The following is a 17411-nucleotide window of genomic DNA, read 5'->3' as shown; positions in this document are numbered from 1 at the left end:
GGTTTAGGGCAGGTGTGGGGGGCTTTTGTGTGTCTGCCAGACTCAGCCTCTCTTAAAATGCACTTTTGGGAATGCTTGAAAATTGTAGGAAGGGAAGTTTTCTTCTCCAAGAAGCTGAAGTCTGTTGGGCTTGTGACATGTGTGAAGTAGTCTTGTACTGATTTTAAATGTTCTGACTGATAAATATATCACATCTGGAAGATGGAAGATGGAGTTGGGGAATTAACCATTAAGGGCTTCTTTTGTCATTCAGATGAATGTAAAAAAAAAAAAAGTTTAAAAAAGATGAGTTTTTGGAAAACACAACTCAGTAAGCCTTTGTTTCCCTGCCTTAGACTACTACCCTTCTGAAACATCTACTGCATAGATATTTCCATATAAAATCTAGGATTCCATATTGCAAAATGATTAGCCTATGATTGTTTTGCTTGTACACCGGATCTCCTAAGCCAGAGATGTAAAATGAACAAGTTGTGCATGCCATCTTCAAAATCTTTGTCTGCTTTTAAAGTTGCAGCAGCCATGTTCATGTATAATTTTTGCTTTCTAATACTTCTAATCTTTCATTTGACTATAAATTATTGACTAGCTAAAACCAACCTATCTGTCCTGGTTTTGACTAGAATAAAGTTAATTTTCTTCATAGTAGCTAGTATTGGGCTATGTTTTGGATTTGTGCTGAAAACAGTGTTGATAACACAGGGATGTTTTAGCTGTTGCTGAGCAGTGCTTGCACAGAGTCAAGGCCTTTTCTGCTTCTCACCCCAGCCCACCAGCAAGTAGGCTGGGGAGGGCACAAGGAGTTGGGAGGGGACACAGCTGGGACAGCCAACCCCAACTGACCAAAGGGTATTCCAGGCCATATGATGTCATGCTGAGTACATAAAGCTGGGGGAAGAAGGAGGAAGGGGGGGGACATTCGGAGTGATGGCGTTTGTCTTCCCAAGTCACCATTATGCATGATGGAGCCCTGCTTTCCTGGAGATGGCTGAACACCTGCCTGCCCATGGGAAGTGGTGAAAGAATTCCTTGTTTTGCTTTGCTCGTGTGTGCAGCTTTTGCTTTACATGTTAAACTGTCTTTATCTCAGCCCATGAGTTTTCTCACTTTCACTCTTCCGATTCTCTCCCCCATCCCACCGTGTGGGGAGCGAGCGAGCAGCTGCATGGGGCTTAGTTGCCAGCTGGGGTTAAACACTATCATACAACTAAAGGTCAGACGGGCAAGAGAGTGGAATCTCACATTTCTACAACTTTATGGCCTGAGATTCTCAATAGGAGCAAAAGTAGTAAACCCCATGCTTTTGTCAGTGAGGTGGGTGGATCAGACCCTGAGCACACAGCAGAAACAGACTGATGGAAGAAGAAATCTGTGTTGATCTTTTGGTAGTCAGTTTTCTGCTAGTAAATGCAGTTTTAAAGTCTCTGTCAGCTGGGTCTTGCAGAATAGAAATGCCATCACAAAGTGACTAGGGGAAATCTTTCTGTGTCAGAATGATCAGTGGAGCTGGAGACATTGCAAAGGTGATGCTTATAAAAGAGCATAGCAGACGATAGGCATTTTTTGATGGAGACATACTCTCGGGTCTTTGTCTGAGCAACTTCTCTAGTGTTTTTGAGCCTGTCTGTAGCCAGGCAAATGTTCATATCCAAATGTTGAACTACATGAAACTTATTCAAATGTACATTTAATTCTATCCAATCAAAAGATGGACTGGGTTAATGAATATTTTGAGCAAATGTTTTTCATGTAGTGTGTGAAACTGAACATTTGAAATCTGTAGGTGCGTGTAGAAGCTATCAAGTTTTGGTTATATTTGGTATGCTCATTCATTAATCCCATAGTTGAAATTCTTAGATTGAGAGTGTAACAAAAAATTTACCTGAATTCCATAAGGTGAATCTGTTTAATTTCATACCCTTTTGTCCGAGGCCCTTTGTGTTCAGGAGTCCACAGGATCCAATAGACTTAATATAGCTTTTGAATCTAGTAGTTTTTTCTCTTTTTCATGGTTTATTTGAAATTGTTCCATAGCAGTTGTATAAATAGGTGTTTTGGTGGCTGTTTGCTTACATATCTGCATTTTCATGTAAATAGTACTTTTAGACTCCTCGGTGGTGCTACAGACTATCTGCCATGAAAGATTTGGAGATCTGTGCTTCTAAAGCAGTCAGTCTTTGGGAAACTCCATTCCATGGCTACAGAAGTGAATGACTGACATGCCAACCTCAGTGTTTGCATTTGGCTTTAAAGTTCTTTGAGGCATGGACCATTTCCTTGTTAAGAATTTTCTGCTCAGCTAAAAGAGCTCTGTTGCTGGACTTTTTGGTACAGCATGCTAACACAGTGCACTTCACTGGGCAGCTGACAGCTTTTGTAAAGGTGCTAATTGAGTGATCTTGTTATCTTTTTACAGAATCATGTAAACCCAGCAATGGATTTTACGCAGACCCCTCCAGGAATGCTAGCCCTCGACAATATGCTGTACTTTGCTAAACATCACCAGGATGCTTATATACGGGTAAGGCTTCTTCTCGTCTTTGAGATCTGTGGGGTTGCCTGTTCACACACAACATGACATAAGTTTGTAAAAGCTTTGGGAGAAAGCTGTACAGCTATCTAGTCTGTCATTGCCAAGTCAAATATTACAGATATTACTTTTTGCAAATATTACTTTTTGCTTAGGCCTGCAAAGAGGAGGGAGATGAGCTTATGCCTTTTTAAGATGCATGATGGAGGTCAATAAGCTCAGAAATGAGTAAGTGTGCAGAATTCTATGCCCTGCTCTGACTACCAAAAACTGTCAGGGTTTTCTGTGGAGGGAGGCTTTGATGAGCAAATGCCTTGATAAGCGACTGAGTTGGCAGTGTCCTGAGAGTTAAGATGCTCTCACTAAAACTACTGCTGTATGTGAGGTAATGCTCGGAGAAAAATAGGTAAAAAGCATCACGATTGACTTGCACAACCCGTTCCTGCCCCCTGCCCGCTCCACTTCCTACATTTGTTATTTCAAATGTAGTTAAAGCAAGTTTTGTGTTGCATCCTTACAAGAAGAGGCACACAGCTGAATAATACCTGCCTCTGAATAGAACAACTTTTCCTGACCTTTATTGAAATCACTTATTTGCCAAGCGTAAACCTAGCGAGCACAGATGGGAGTAGAAGTTAGTCTAGAAAATCAGTGTCTTGAGATAGTAGGGATGGTTTAACTGCCCAAGAAAGAGCACACATGCACACCAGCTTAAAGAAGGTTGTGTATAGCAAGGAGACAGTAGACACACCAATCATTTCTACTATAAAGTGAAGAGTGAACTTTCAATTTATCATCTAGTTTTTGCTCAAAGTAGATTAGTGTCAAAGTTCTAATAGATTTGTAAAGGGTCTGCTGACATCCAGGCCAGGATGATCCAGGGACATAACAGGAGACCACAAGATTGTAAGATCTGCTCTTTAAATATATCTTTCTCCTCAGTCTGCATCTAGCAACAACTGTTACAAAACACTGTGGTAGCATGCAATACAGCAATATTTATCAACCCCTATAAACCCCTGAAATTAAGGGATGTTTCACATACTGGGCAATGAGTGTGTTTTCTGGATAAACTACGCTGAATTGTGTTTTTGTTTATAAAACGAGAATTGGTTACTGTTTCTCATTAAAATTTGGTAAGATCTGGACCACTGCTACTTGATAGGCTGCTTTTGAAAATTCTAAATTTAGAGAATATACTTAGTAGGGGTAGCCAGTGCTCCCAAATGAGACAGTCATTTTATAAAGAAATCTGAAAGAATTTAAAGAGGACAGAAATTCTGTTGAAATAGAGCTTTCATTGACATCTCTCAATTTTTTATTTTTCGTTTTCATGTTGCAAATGCTGTCTTAAGAATTGGGTTCATTGTAGCATGTAATTAGATACTCTTTAGAATGGACTTTGTTGCTGGCTCAGCTTTGTTTCTATAATGCAGCATTTTTGTTGCTGCATTACTGAGAATTTTTGCTGTTATTTTGGGATGCCAGTTTTTATTCTTGTATGATTCCTGTTAGGAGAGTGTCTGGGTGCCTTGTATTTCCTGCCTGAGAAAGGATACACATACACTAGAAATGCCACACTGAGGCACGCTCAGATTAAATTATTTGCCCAAAGCTGCTTTGGGAACTGTTAACGCACCTTGGGAGTATGTTAGCCTGCCCATCTTTCTTGAGCAGTTCTACTTAGTGCTTATACTAGCATTGCTGGTATGGTAGCTCACTCATCTGCAGTGGTCCACCATGTCATCTTAACAGCATGCTGGACGCCTCTGAGATGAACGGTGTTGTACAACTCCTCTAGTGTTGCTAGTCTTTGATGACAAAAGACACCTATTTTCTGTCTTTTCATCTCCTTGACTTACTAGCTGGTGTACAGTAGTTTCCTGTGGGCCCTGACATGCCCATTTCCTTCTCATTTCTCATTCTATTTCACATCTAACATTACCTTTTCTTCATGGCCTTTGGCTCCCAAAGCTCCCACAACACCAGTTTGCTCTACTTGTACAGCCTGTTGACCTTGCTTATTTTTTCAGATATATTTCTACTGCTATGCTGTAACAAAAATTCTCTCTGTGGTCAAGGTTAAGTTTCCACAAGAAGTTGTTAACTATACAAATAATACTTGCATACTGAACAACTTGTTTGACAGGACCTCTTTTCTTTTTTTTCATTGTTGATACTAGGAAATATTTTGGTTCCTAGGAGGAGAGATTATTTTCAACTTGGCCCTTTGCAATACAGTTTATTGCTGTACCATGGGTTAATTCCTAAGGCCCAAAATGAGATAATATCTGTGCTGTGCAGTAATTAAAAATCAAGACTGGAAACCAGAGTTGGTTTGAAACAAACTTGGAAAATACGAAGTTTCTCCTGACAGAATGTGATGTATTAAGCAAAGACACTATCAGGAAGTCATCATGGTTTCACCGAATGTATTGGCAGTGCTGCATTTTAATGGACAGCACAAATCACTGCAGTCTGACCTGCCGCTTTCTTAGGATGCCCCAGCTGCATGGCCCTTAGGAAGGTATCTTGTATTATTGAAAAAAATGGATAAGGAGAAGTTAGAAGAGAAGGCAGGCAATTAGTAATCTCTTCCCTTTTCGTTCCTTGTTCTGCCTTTCATAAGTGATTCTGCTTAGAAATAATTTGCATGATAAATGGATTAGTTAGGTGGGAAGGATGTCTGAAATTAAAGTGCCCTTGGGGGGGGGGGGGTGGCAGTAGGGCTTCAAAGACCAGTAGCAAACAGAAGTACTCATAGGAAGAGTAAATACAGTTGCAGTGTGTTGAAGAACATGGGTATGAAGCCAGTGGAGCAGATGGATAACTCTGCATCTTGAAAGCAGAAGGCATTTCAAGATGAAAACAGGGGTGTTGCACGGTGAAGGAGGAAACAAAAAAACTTTCCCTGTTTGATTCTTTCTTACCTACTTCCCCACAATCCATTTCTCTCATTCACCTTTTTCCTGTTGGATACTTATTCCTGAAATTACAGTAATATGTTTTCTTGACTTGCTGTCTTCCTTCAGATAAACATACTGTTGTTTTTCTTTATTTAGACTTTGAGTTAATTGGTTTTGAATCTCGGGGGTTTTTTTTGTTTACTATGCAATATGACTGGAGCTTCCAGAAGAAAGAGTGTTAGTGGAGGGGGAAAAAACCCATGTTTTCTTTGATTGTGTAGTGTCCTTAGCTATCATTTGGATTTTTAAAAAAGTTTCCTATTGAATTAGTTTCCTGCTGAGTTTAGCTTTCCTTTCTCTTTTTTATTAATTATCTGGTGCTATCAGTGACTGATATGCACTGCATTTTTTTCATGTTCCACTTAAATAATCAATTGCTATCGTGAGAGGTTTTGCTTTTAAAAGGTGATGACATAATATATGGAATGCATTGATGGAAGTAATGTTGAGTCTCTCTGCAAGAAATTTTAAAATTTTTCACAGGAAATAATTGGCAGTTTCCCAAGCTACATAATTATAGGACAGTCAGAGTGTATAATTAAAGTTAACAGTGAAGAAAATGATTGGAATAAAGCTTTGTGACAGATAGATTTTTTTGTTGTTGTTCTTTTGGAGCAGACAAGTCCCCCCTTGGTTCCAATTTGTTCCTTTCCAAAACTACTTCAGCTTCACGTTCTACTAATTTTAAAAATAAAATTATAACTTACAATTTAAAACACTTTATTCAGTGCAGATATCTTGAGATTTTTCTTACTGGTAACTTGTAGCAATGTGCCTTCGAAACTTTCCTGAGTGTAAAAAGGGTCTGAGGAAAAACCCTTCCATGGAAATACTATTATGCCACCATTGGTATTAGTATCTCCATTTATTGGTGCTTTGTCATTGATTCGTTTGGGAATTTGTAGTGCAAGACTAGTCACATCCATTTTGTTTTCAAGATACAATGAGGAGAGAGGTATAAATATATGAAACTGAAATATTTTGTATGCATATGTGTGTGTGGGTGTGTATTCATTTGCCTGATTTTGGTTTTTGTACACTTGCATTTCAGTGATTGCTAATATTGATGTAAAATAATGATATTTACTTAATTTGGTGTAAAGTGCAAGCTAAAGGAAACAAAATGGAGCACTCCTTTTATTTGTAAACCAAAAAGAGAAATTTGATAGTTGTTGTCCTGTGTTTAAATGTGCCATGTTTGTGCCTGGGATGCTTCTGTAGGAACACTGGCTTTGCAGTTTTGATAAGTTTACCCCTGTATGTGCAGTCAGTGTTCATTCAGGTGTTCTCGATAGCAGGCAGCAAAATCAAAGCTACTGCTCCAGTTGTGGGTGGACTGCCATTCATCTTGGATCTTGGCTAATTTAACAGTGTTTCCTGGCAGAAAAAGCAGATGTCATTGGGTAAACTGAATTTACAGCAACTACGCCTTAGCTTCTAATGCACTACCATTGAAATATTCCCTTATTTTACATTTTCCTCACAGGCATCTAAATATAGTGATAACCTTCATCTGGGAGGGAGTGTAGGATTTTACTTAGAGGTTACTGTATTTCACAGTAAGTCAGCGGAGTCACAAGGAGGTCCTATACGACATTGTCTCTGGTGGGGTCCACATTTCTTATTCTAATGAATTTGCTTTTGATGACTGCAGGTTGGTGACTTGTCTATATTTTTCTTCTGCGCTTATGACCAGCCATATTCTAGCAGGTCTCACTGCTTCTTTGGGGTGAGATTCTGCCTTGAGGAGACACATACTGTGTCTCCTTGTTTTGTTTAAGCACAAGAGATTGGTGCTTCAGGGAGAAACTGTAGATAGACTTAGCAGCTCTGTGTCTGAGCATTGGCTGTCCACCTGTTTGGATTCTGGCCAGCTGGCTAACCCAAGTTTATGCCCAATTCTTTGCCATTTATTAGGTTAGTAGGTTCTTCATATGTGTAGGGAAAAATAAGTGTTCCTTGGAAAGAGATCATTTTACTGTAGCCTGAAATTCAACTCCCTCATCTGTAGAAGAGAAGGTTTTTCCCTTTTCCCATTGATTTTATCTATTTCATGCAAATATTTGCTAGATATTGAATGTAAAATTTTCAGTATAAAATATTGCCACCAGGGTGGTGGAATCCATGCTGAAAAGTTGGGCTTATTAATCCCTTGGTATGATTTATAATGGGTCCATTGCTACTACATTTTTGTAAATGATGTGTAAGATATTTAGTGGTATGCTCCTAAATTTTCTGTTCTTGTATTTAAAAAAAACTTTAAAAGTTATTAAAACGTTCGAAATCAAAACAACTTTTGGACCTTGGTTGCGCCAAGAGTTATTTTGGTTACCTGAAAATTAAAAATTGAGCTGGTTTAGGGTCAGTAGTAGAAAATCCCCTTTCCCCTGCATCTGCTGAGCTGGAAAATCAGTTATTCACATAGCTGCGATGCAGAGAGACATCTTGCCCAGCAGCTACTTGAGTTGCTGCTTTTGGGGAGGTTGAGGAGGGAGTTCTTTTCCTTTTGAAGCTTTCAGAAGTCACAGTGGAGGAGCAGGTGCTGTTTGCGAGTGCCGGTGATGCAGGCAGGAAGATTGCTGGCATCCTGCAGAGACCTTTCAGAACTTTAATGGGTTGAGTCACAGTCAGACTGTCTGCCGTATACTTTCTAACCCATGCAGTTGTATAGGAGGCTGCCTACACATCCTTCCGCCAGTTCAGAGAGTCTCCTCGTGCCTACTCATTCTAACCTGATCAGATATGAATAGTCCAACATATAATTTCAGCATTTTCTGAAATAAAACTGAGTTTGATTTCTGCCATGCCATTTTTTTTCCCCCAGAAATGATAGGAAAAGGGATGTAATTTATTTCTGTTCTGCTAAAAGTGGAGAGAAAAGTGAGCTTTGTTATATGAGTCTCGTGAAGGAATGCAGTTTTCCACATGAGACCTAATTGCGTCAGCCCAATGGGTCCTAGCCTGTTAATGTGTTCTTATCTTCTCTTTTCTCTGCCAGTCTTTCCATTCTCTGTTCTTACCTTCCACTCAGTTATCTAACTGTTTTTCTCCCTGCTTTTTGTTTTTTCCCAAACATCACTCAATCTCTCTGCTTTCCATAACAACACACCGGAAGGTTGTGTGATTTTGCTCCCGTCACTGCTGGCAGAATTGAGGTGGGTCCTCAACAGTAAAGAGGCAAAAGCATGGAGTGGCTGGTTGCAGCATAAACACAGAGTTAAGTTAGTACTGGGGGAGAAAGAGGATTGTAAGGGAGTCGTGGCACCCTCTGCACAGCCCTGTATGGGATACATAGTCCTGTGTACGTTCAGATCACTTCTCACCATTCATAGTACACATAAACTTACCCATATATATGGAAGCTGTTGGCTAAAGGAGGTCCTGATCCAAAGGGCCCAGAAGTTGTGGCAAGTCTAGCTATTATCTTCAGAAGGTTTTGAATCATACCATGAGTTGCAGCAGTAGCACAGAAAGATTTCGCTGGTTTTTGTGGAGCCTTAATCCCTCCACCTGCAAAGCTGAGATGTGTATACATGGGGAGAGAAGACAACTAGCTATGGAGTCTCACCGATTTTCCCATTTACTCTGTGCTGGGAGCTTTTGTGATGCTGCTACTCTAGCTGCCAGTCTCATTGATGTACAATAAAGGTTGATGCTTTACTAGTATATCCATACCACAATAATGTTAGGGCACTAGCAGGGCCTGTTTCCTATTATGAAAGAAAAGAAAATTGAAAAACTTGCTATATTCTGCAGGTATTGCAGTTTCCTGCCCTCCACCTCTGCCACAGGTGAGCAAGGAAAGGACTGCAGTGAAAGCATTGCCGCCTTACATTTGTGTGGGGCATGGAGGAAGAAGGAATACCTGGTGGGTAGTTTCCAAACTGGACCAGGTCAACACCAAATCACTCTCCTCCCTGCCTGGGCCTGTGAGAAGTGAAGACTGCATCCTGGTGCTGCTTCTGAAGATGACATGACAGCTGGGCCTCTCATCTTGGGTCTTACCACCATTCTTTACAGTGATTTGGTTGGTTCTGCATGAAGCGCCAAAGAAAGGAGGAAGATACATAATATTTCAAGACAAACAACTGTGTATTTAGCTTTTGATGGAAAATAAAGACAATACAATCATGCTTCACGCAAAGGTGTTTGTGTGAGGAACAAAATTTATTGCTAGGTGAGCAACTGCAGAACCATCCAAATTTAGCTTTTGATAGTTTGGCACTAGATTTGTTTTAAAAGAGGGGGAAAAAACCACACCGTAACTTTCCAGAAGAAAACCAACTATTGGAAATTTTAAGCCATCTTTGTTAGAAGCGTTTTATGGCTGCAGAGTCAAACACTGGCTGTAATATTACCCCAACAGTTTGAATTCCCCCTCTTATCTGTATGTCATTATATAATGACATAATCAGATGCTTTTCTTTTCCCTCCTTCCCTGTGTGACTGTGTCACTGTCACCTGGCTGCTTTGCCATAGTGGGCTTCGTGCCTTCTGTTAGCAGCTCTCCCCGGGAGCAGAAGGTTACAGTGCACTTCCTCACACGATGCGCAGGTTATCCCTCAGGTGCTTATTCATAGTTGCACACGACAAAGCATGTATCAGACTCTTAGTGTCTGATCCTTAACATGGTCCTGTAACAAGATGTCCCTAAAGTAAGGCACAGCTTTGCAGCTGTGTTTCTCGTGTCAGTGGCTCCTTTCTTCCCCTTTCTCAGTATCTGTAGTAGGTCTCGGCTCTTCTCTCAAATCCCGGCTTAAATTGCAATTCTAACTGACATAACTGTTGCTTTATTTTAGTTTTGCCATGAGGAATTTCTGTAACGCCTCAGGAATGTGAAGGAAGGCTGAGATAAGGGAGGGAGGAAGCATGGGAAATTGAAAATAAAATAATGAAGATAAAAAGACAGGTTAGAGGAGACAGTGCTGAGTGTAGGATCTTGGAAGAGCACTGATGCTGAAGTTGAGGCAAATGACAAGCTGCCTTAGGAAGAAAGCAAAATTAGTTAAGAGGATGAATGGAAACTGACTCTGTCTGAAGTATACTCCCTTATCCTTCTCGGAAAGCATATTCTTGGGACTTGCTTCCTAGAGTTACTTAAAGCATCTAAATGAAAAGGGAATGGTGAAGCCTACCATATGTGATAAGGAAGCTTAGGAAAAGGAAGAGCAGCGTCAAGAAAAGGAAGAGCATCCCTGCAATTTTTGGATGTTAAAATGCTGCCTGACTTTTCATTTTGGGTCTGAGGAGGTTTTTACCATCTTTACTAACTAGCTCTCTGAACCTCTTGATACTAACCTACAGCAGAGTGCTAGAAAACATGGTCTCTATTAATGTAGGATCATTTTAGACAGTACTACAAAAAAGGTCTGGGGAAATGCTCCTTTTTATTAGTGCAGCAATGCTCGTTGAACTGTCTGCTGTGGGATTTATTATAAGTATTGATGTAGCTATAGTGGGTCTAGCCTTTCACTTCTGTATTTACTTCCTAACCGTAATGAATCTCTATGCCATTGCCAAGCTCTGTGGTTGGTTCAGGAATCTGAGAATTACATCTGCAGTTGCTATGGGCAGTATACTTTGAGCCAGTTTCAGTCTTTAATGTGAGGGATTAAGGGATTGGCTAAGTTGATATTCCTTCCCAGTGGAGGAAGAATATTTCTGTCTGGTGGTTTCATCCTCCTGGATTTTGATGAGGAAGCTTTTGAATATACCTGTCTTCAAAACTTTGCCTTTTGTCAGTCATTAACTCTTAGTTGCAGGTACAAGCTTTGTTATTGAAGCTGATGCAGATTTTTAAGCACATGGTAGTCAAATGTGGAAAATTCTTAATTTAGTCCTTTGCCTCCCTGAGGATTTGTTTTGTGCTCCTGAGGTAGTGATGGACTCGATGAATAATTCAATGGAAGATCATAAAGGAACACTGCCGTAAAGTTAAAATTTTTTTTTTTTTTTTCTATTCGAGATTTTGCATTATTCTTCTATGATCTTGGCAGGACACTTGAATTTATTTTATGTTATTGTCCATGCCATTGGTAGGTACCTTGTAAAGGCAGGTAAGCCTTCTTTGGGTGATGCTGAGCACCACTGATTATAACACAAGGGGAAGTAGAAAAGATCTTACAGTTAAAAACAACAATCTAACATATTCTCTAAGGAGGAATAGTCTTTCCTGTATCTCTTTAAATGCTTTGTTGGACAATTGGATGTTGGAGGGTTGCCTTCTGCTTCTTGAAAAGACTTTTGGCTTCAGGGGAAACAGGGTGCTTCAGGCAATTCATATGGCTAAATCCCAGAAGAAATTCAGCTCTCACCAGTTGCTGACCAACACTGCCTGAAGTGTCTACCTTGGGAAACATGATCAAGCCTTCATTTCTCTTTCTGATAACTCTTTGGTTTTGTTTGGTAATTGGGAAATGTTTCTCTTCCATTTACAGCAGGAATTTGTAAATAAGAGAGGAGAATATATATAGTAGGTAACTTAAAAATAGTAAAAACCATACAGTTCTGTATGCTGCTACAAATACTGTCAAATTCCCATGCCTTAATAGGCTACAGAGTTTCATCTGTAGAAATGTCAAGAAAATGGATAACACTGGTTTCCTAAAAATTTCACCTTCTTGCATTTTTAAAAACATTTTTAAACCTCTTCCTTTCTCCTCTTCTGCTAGTCAATTAATCTCATTGTTCTTGTGATACTATTTTGTTCTCATTCTATGCTTCTCTCACTTTTTCTTTTTTCCTTGCTTTTTCTGAGCTGCAGTTGTTTTGGTTTGTTGTTGTTTTTTAGTTTTGGTTTGTTTTTTTTTTTTTAAGAACAATCTACTTTTTAAAAAATCAACTCTCTCTTCTGTCTTGCTCATTGATGTCTTTTCATCACTCAAAGTTTTCCTGGCTGCCCTCTCTTGGTAATTTTCTTTCCCTTTTGTTTTATTTTTCTTGAGATTTTTGTCTGGATTTCTTTTGCTTTTCCCTAAAGAAAAAAAAATATGTTGTTGTTGAGTGTTACACATCATGGTGGTTTTCTGCTTTGCCTGATGGTAATGGGCAGTATTGATCAAAGGAGCAGAGGAAGACAAGATGTTCTGCAGCATTTAGTACTCCTGTACTGTGAGTTGGTTTTGGTTTTTGTCTGTATAACATCTAGCATATTAGAAGCTACGTTTCCTTGTTGGACCTTCCCGATTCTGTAGCTCTGCAAGAACTGAAGAAAGGAAGAACTGGCAGAAGTAGATTCCTAATATCAAAGTAAAGGGCAGCCAAGCAGACCAAAGTTGAGGTAGGACTGAAGGAAGATGGAATATGAGCCGGCAGTGTGCCCAGGTGGCCAAGGAGGCCAACAGCATCCTGGCCTGTATCACAAATGGTGTGGCCAGCAGGACTAGGGCAGCAATCATCCCCCTGTACTCAGCACTGGTGAGGCCGCAACTTGAATATGGTGTTCAGTTTTGGGTCCCTCACTACAAGGAAGACATTGAGTTGCTGGAGTGTGTCTGGAGAAGGACAACGAAGCTGGTGAAGGGCCTGGAGCACATGAGGAGTGGCCAAGGGAACTGGGGTTATTTAGCCTGGAGAAAAGGAGGCTGAGGGGAGACCTTATCGCTCTCTACAACTACCTGAAAGGAGGTTGTAGCAAGGTGGGGGTCGGTCTCTTTTCCTGAGTAACAAGTGATAGGACGAGAGGGAATGCCCTCAAGTTGTGGTAGGGGAGGTTTAGACTGGATATTAGGAAAAATTTCTTTACTGAAAGGTATTGGAACAGGCTGCCCAGGGAAGTGGTTGAGTCACCATCCCTGGAGGTATTTAAAAGATGTAGATGTGGCGCTTAGGGACATGATTTAGTGGTGGACTTGGCAGTGCTACGTTAGCGTTTGGACTCGATGATCTTAAAGTTCTTTTCCAACCTAAATGATTCTATGGCGTTGTGATAGAAACATGAATCAAGCCAGCGGCGTGCTTTGTAGACATGCAACAGTATTTTCAGTCTAGACCTGTGTGTTATGTTTCTTTCCCTGCTATTGTTTTCACCAGTTTATGAAGTAAACATGTCCATTTGCTGCTTATTTCTCCTCCATAACCAGAGTGATAAGGGAAATAACATTAAAATCATGCCCTTATCAGCTGTATTTATAGCATTATATTTTGGAACAGGATATGAGTTGCGAAGTCGTGAAAAGAGTATTACAAATATAATAATGAATGTTGTAAATCTGTTGCCAAGGCTAGGAATGATTTCTCTTTGGGTATTTATAAGAACCTCTTTTTCTTCTTTCCCTTTTTACCATTCCTCTTTCTTACAGAAGATCCATATCTGTCAAATTTGCCTACAGATATTTAGATGTAGTAAAGGGCCTTCCATCTTTCTTTCTTACAGAAATGTAATGTCAGCTCTGCCTTATTTTGCACAGCAAATGCTAAAAGATGATGCTTGCAGAGAGTGTGTCTGAGGATCATTTCAAGGCTGCTTTACATATTGATTACTCAAATTGCCATTTAATTTGCTGTATAGCAATACACAGGGCCTTAACTATTTCTCTGGCATTCTTATTGATTGCTGTAATTCTGTCTTACATTATATGCATATATGGTGTCACCATTAAATATTTATGTGCTCATGAAATGTTAATATGTCGGGTTAATGTGAAACTCAACAAAATGCATTTGCCAGAAGCGAGCAGGAATGCTTATCTGAGTGCTTCCCTTCCCCTCCCCCTTACCCTTTCATTTTGCCTCTCCATTGATTTTATTACCAGTGTTTCTCTGCTGTATCTAAATCTGTGTCAAAGCAGTGCCCTGCTCCAGTATGCAGATTTTATGTTTTATTATGTGAGAGATAAAACACAATAATAATAAAAGAAAAGAAGTGATCTCAGGGAGGTGTTGAGACACAGCTTTACATTGCGCTTGTGCTACTCTATCATCATTCCTACATTTGGGTATGGAAATGTAGCACTGTCCTCCATGAAAGAGACTGAAGCAGGATGACTCATCCAGAATGCAAAGTCATATTCTCATGTTCCTTGAAGAGTGGCTGCAGCAATTAAAATAAAAATTGCAGGGGTGTTTCTTTGATTTGGTACAGCTGTTATCCAGAGATGATGTGGAACAATTACACATAATTTAAACCAAAACTTTTAGAAGGAAACACAACTCCTCTTGGCAGACTGGTGAACTTGATTCTGACACTGTCCTGTTGGAAAAGCCCAGTAAAAATTCATAGGAGTCAAATGTTTATCATATTCCTAATGACTTTCTAAGCTTCTGTGGGAAGTCTAGGTGATTTAAAAAAACCACCACCACCACTGGAAAACAAAACAAAGTGATCATCCACTCTCATAAAACAGAGAGCAACCTTCCTTTTGCAACCTTGGGTGATGGGTTGGGAGTAAAGTATCAGCTGGAGGCTGTCCTTTGTACAGTAGGACTAAAATAGATGCTTGGTGAAGAGGCTTCAGCATGCTACGTGAAGCACGTAGCTTTCCTACTTGCTTTTGGGTTTTCACTCTTTTCCCACTTTTACCTTTAACCACTTTGCAAAGAAGGCTTCTGCACATAAGAGAGCATGAAACAGTCACAACTAAGATCTGGGGAGGGAGGGAAAGGTTTTGCTGCCATCCAGCGTTGCATCGGTCCTCTCCTCCACCTCTCCTCCTGGTTTTGGGTGACGTTCCAGCCTTGGAGCCTTTTGCAAAGCTTTCTTTGCTGACAAAATTGGAAGATTTAAAACAAATGAACAAACAAACAAACCCCAAACCAAAACTACAACCAACAGAAAAGCCAAACAAACAAAAAACTTGACGAAGATGGGAGCTAAGGAGACAGGAGGAATGCAAAGCAGAGTGCGGTGTATAAACACCTGTTTGTGAAGAAAATTTAGAGAGCCTCTAAGGTTCTCTGGTGCTTGGCAAGATCTCTTACCTTTGAAATTCATTTTCTTCCTCTGTCTCTCATCCTGAGGCTATGCAGCAGCTGTTCAGGATATGTTTTGTTTCTTTTTTTTAAAGTGGCAAAGTTTGTTACTGCAAATCTGTTTTGACCATTTCTTTTTTTCCCAGTCCCTATTTTGCTCTCTTTTCAGGCTCACAGCTTCAGTGAAATCTATAGTATTTTTTGATAAGTCATTTTTTCATCTACAGTGAAATCTCTTGTTTAGTTGTAGTGCTGGGGAAAACTTTATCCCAACTGCATCTGATATGGCAGAACTTAATGGGTGTAAAAATGTGCAAGGAATTCTTTTCTCCCATTTATTTTGCAGTGTCACTCAGCAGAGAATACAAAGGCTCTCCTTGAGTCGTTTTTGCAGCACTTAAAGGCTTGATGCAAGAGTGATAGGTCCCTGAAGTGTTTTGCATGCAAGCACAAGTTTCTTCCATAATAGAGAAAATGCACACGTTTTCTTCCTTTGTGGACTTCAGTTTGATTTTTGACACTTGACTAGCCTGAATCCAGCTATGCAATTTGTGTCCCGCTTTTTTTTTTTTATAGTTCCTTCTAGGTGTGTTTGTGTCTTTAAACTGGCAAATTTGAAATGAAACTATTTCTTTCTCTTTGGCTTCTACTGCAATTTCTCCAAGCCAGAGTGGTGCAGAACAGCAACATTGCATAGGAATGGCAAAGCTTCCCAGCTGCTCATGGAGCAGCACTGCTTCTGTGTCGCTGACTGCCTCAGACATAGGTCATTTAGCTGGGGGGAAGGCTAAGGTTTATGAAAACAGAGCCTCTGCATACAGTTTTCCTAAATTCAGCCTGGTATATCTTGTAAATGTTGGATGTGGAGGACAGTACTTCAACTCATGGGTTCTTCAAACTGATTATTTTCCATCTTGATTCCTCCTTCAGATTGTGCTAGAGAACAGCAGTCGAGAAGACAAGCATGAGTGCCCATTTGGCCGAAGTAGCATTGAGCTGACAAAGATGCTGTGCGAAATACTGAAAGTAGGAGAGCTACGTAAGTTGACCTGTTTGTTTGACCTCTAAGAACCACAGAGTGAGTTCAGTGATACCGAAAGTTTATTTCAATGCAAGAATTTCCTTCTGAGAATCGTTTCTCAGTATAGTTACATATTGAACACTGGCACTCAAAATGGCTATGTCTATTTTTCTGTGTCTCTTACTAGTTCATGGGCATACCAGGGATGAGGGTGGAATAGGGGAAATAGGCAATGAGTCTTTGAATCTCTTCTATATGAAGCAGAGCAGTTGCATCATTTTTAGAGGGGCAGTTCATTTCCCATTGGGTGCTTTGGTGTAGGAGACTTCATGGTCTTACCATTCCACAGGCTTGTCCACAGGTTGGTTTTATATGAGTATCATAGTCATTCTTTGTGGGATTGCTCATCTGAACTGACACATCCCATTTTCTATTAGATATCTAAAGCTCTATCTCAATACTAGATTACTCTAGCAGTGTGATATGAAATATTGTATTTTAATGCAGAGCAAACACGCTGTCTTTTGGCTTCAATTACAGTCCCTTGACAAATTGTTAGATACTATCAAACAGAAGAGCGTGTCTGCATCTTCATTAGTCTAGAGTGTTGGTGCTTAACTCTATCAGTATATATAAACTTCAGTTACCCATCAGTAATGTTATGGATCCAGCTGCAGTCTGTTTTGGCAAGCACTACCTCAAGTTTCGTTTTCTTGTTGCACAAGCAAGGGGCACAACTGAGATGCTTTGTTTCTTTCAGAGACATTTTTTTCCCTAATAAAGATTTTTCTTTTACCTTTACACCCAAGTCCATGAAATGTAATGAGAGAAGAGCAATGCAAAAGGCAGCAAGAAAGCCTATAGGTATCATTGGTTCTTGTTGCTACTAGCTCTGCAACAGACATCAAAACCTCTGTTTTAAAAGTAAGATTTGGCTGTTAATCCATCTGAAGCTTTTAAATGCAGTGTCTTGAGAGAATTTATT

At 40.0% G+C, this 17411-nt stretch overlaps 1 protein-coding gene across 4 annotated transcripts in view; it reads left to right on the top strand.

Annotated features, from left to right (window-relative positions):
• ELMO1 (engulfment and cell motility 1) overlaps positions 1 to 17411 on the top strand; it is a 318707-nt gene that overhangs the window by 143227 nt on the left and 158069 nt on the right. For all 4 annotated transcript variants that reach the window (XM_052792931.1, XM_052792913.1, XM_052792923.1 and 1 more), the window contains 2 exons: positions 2417 to 2521; positions 16336 to 16444. In XM_052792931.1, coding sequence (XP_052648891.1) covers positions 2417 to 2521; positions 16336 to 16444 — 214 coding nt within the window. The remainder of the gene's footprint in view (positions 1 to 2416; positions 2522 to 16335; positions 16445 to 17411) is intronic.

The sequence above is a fragment of the Harpia harpyja genome, chromosome 1 (assembly GCF_026419915.1).
Source record: "Harpia harpyja isolate bHarHar1 chromosome 1, bHarHar1 primary haplotype, whole genome shotgun sequence".
NCBI classification, from domain to species: Eukaryota; Metazoa; Chordata; class Aves; order Accipitriformes; family Accipitridae; genus Harpia; species Harpia harpyja.
The sequence above is the reverse complement of the archived record's forward strand: the minus strand, read 5'-3'. Positions and strand labels throughout refer to the sequence as shown.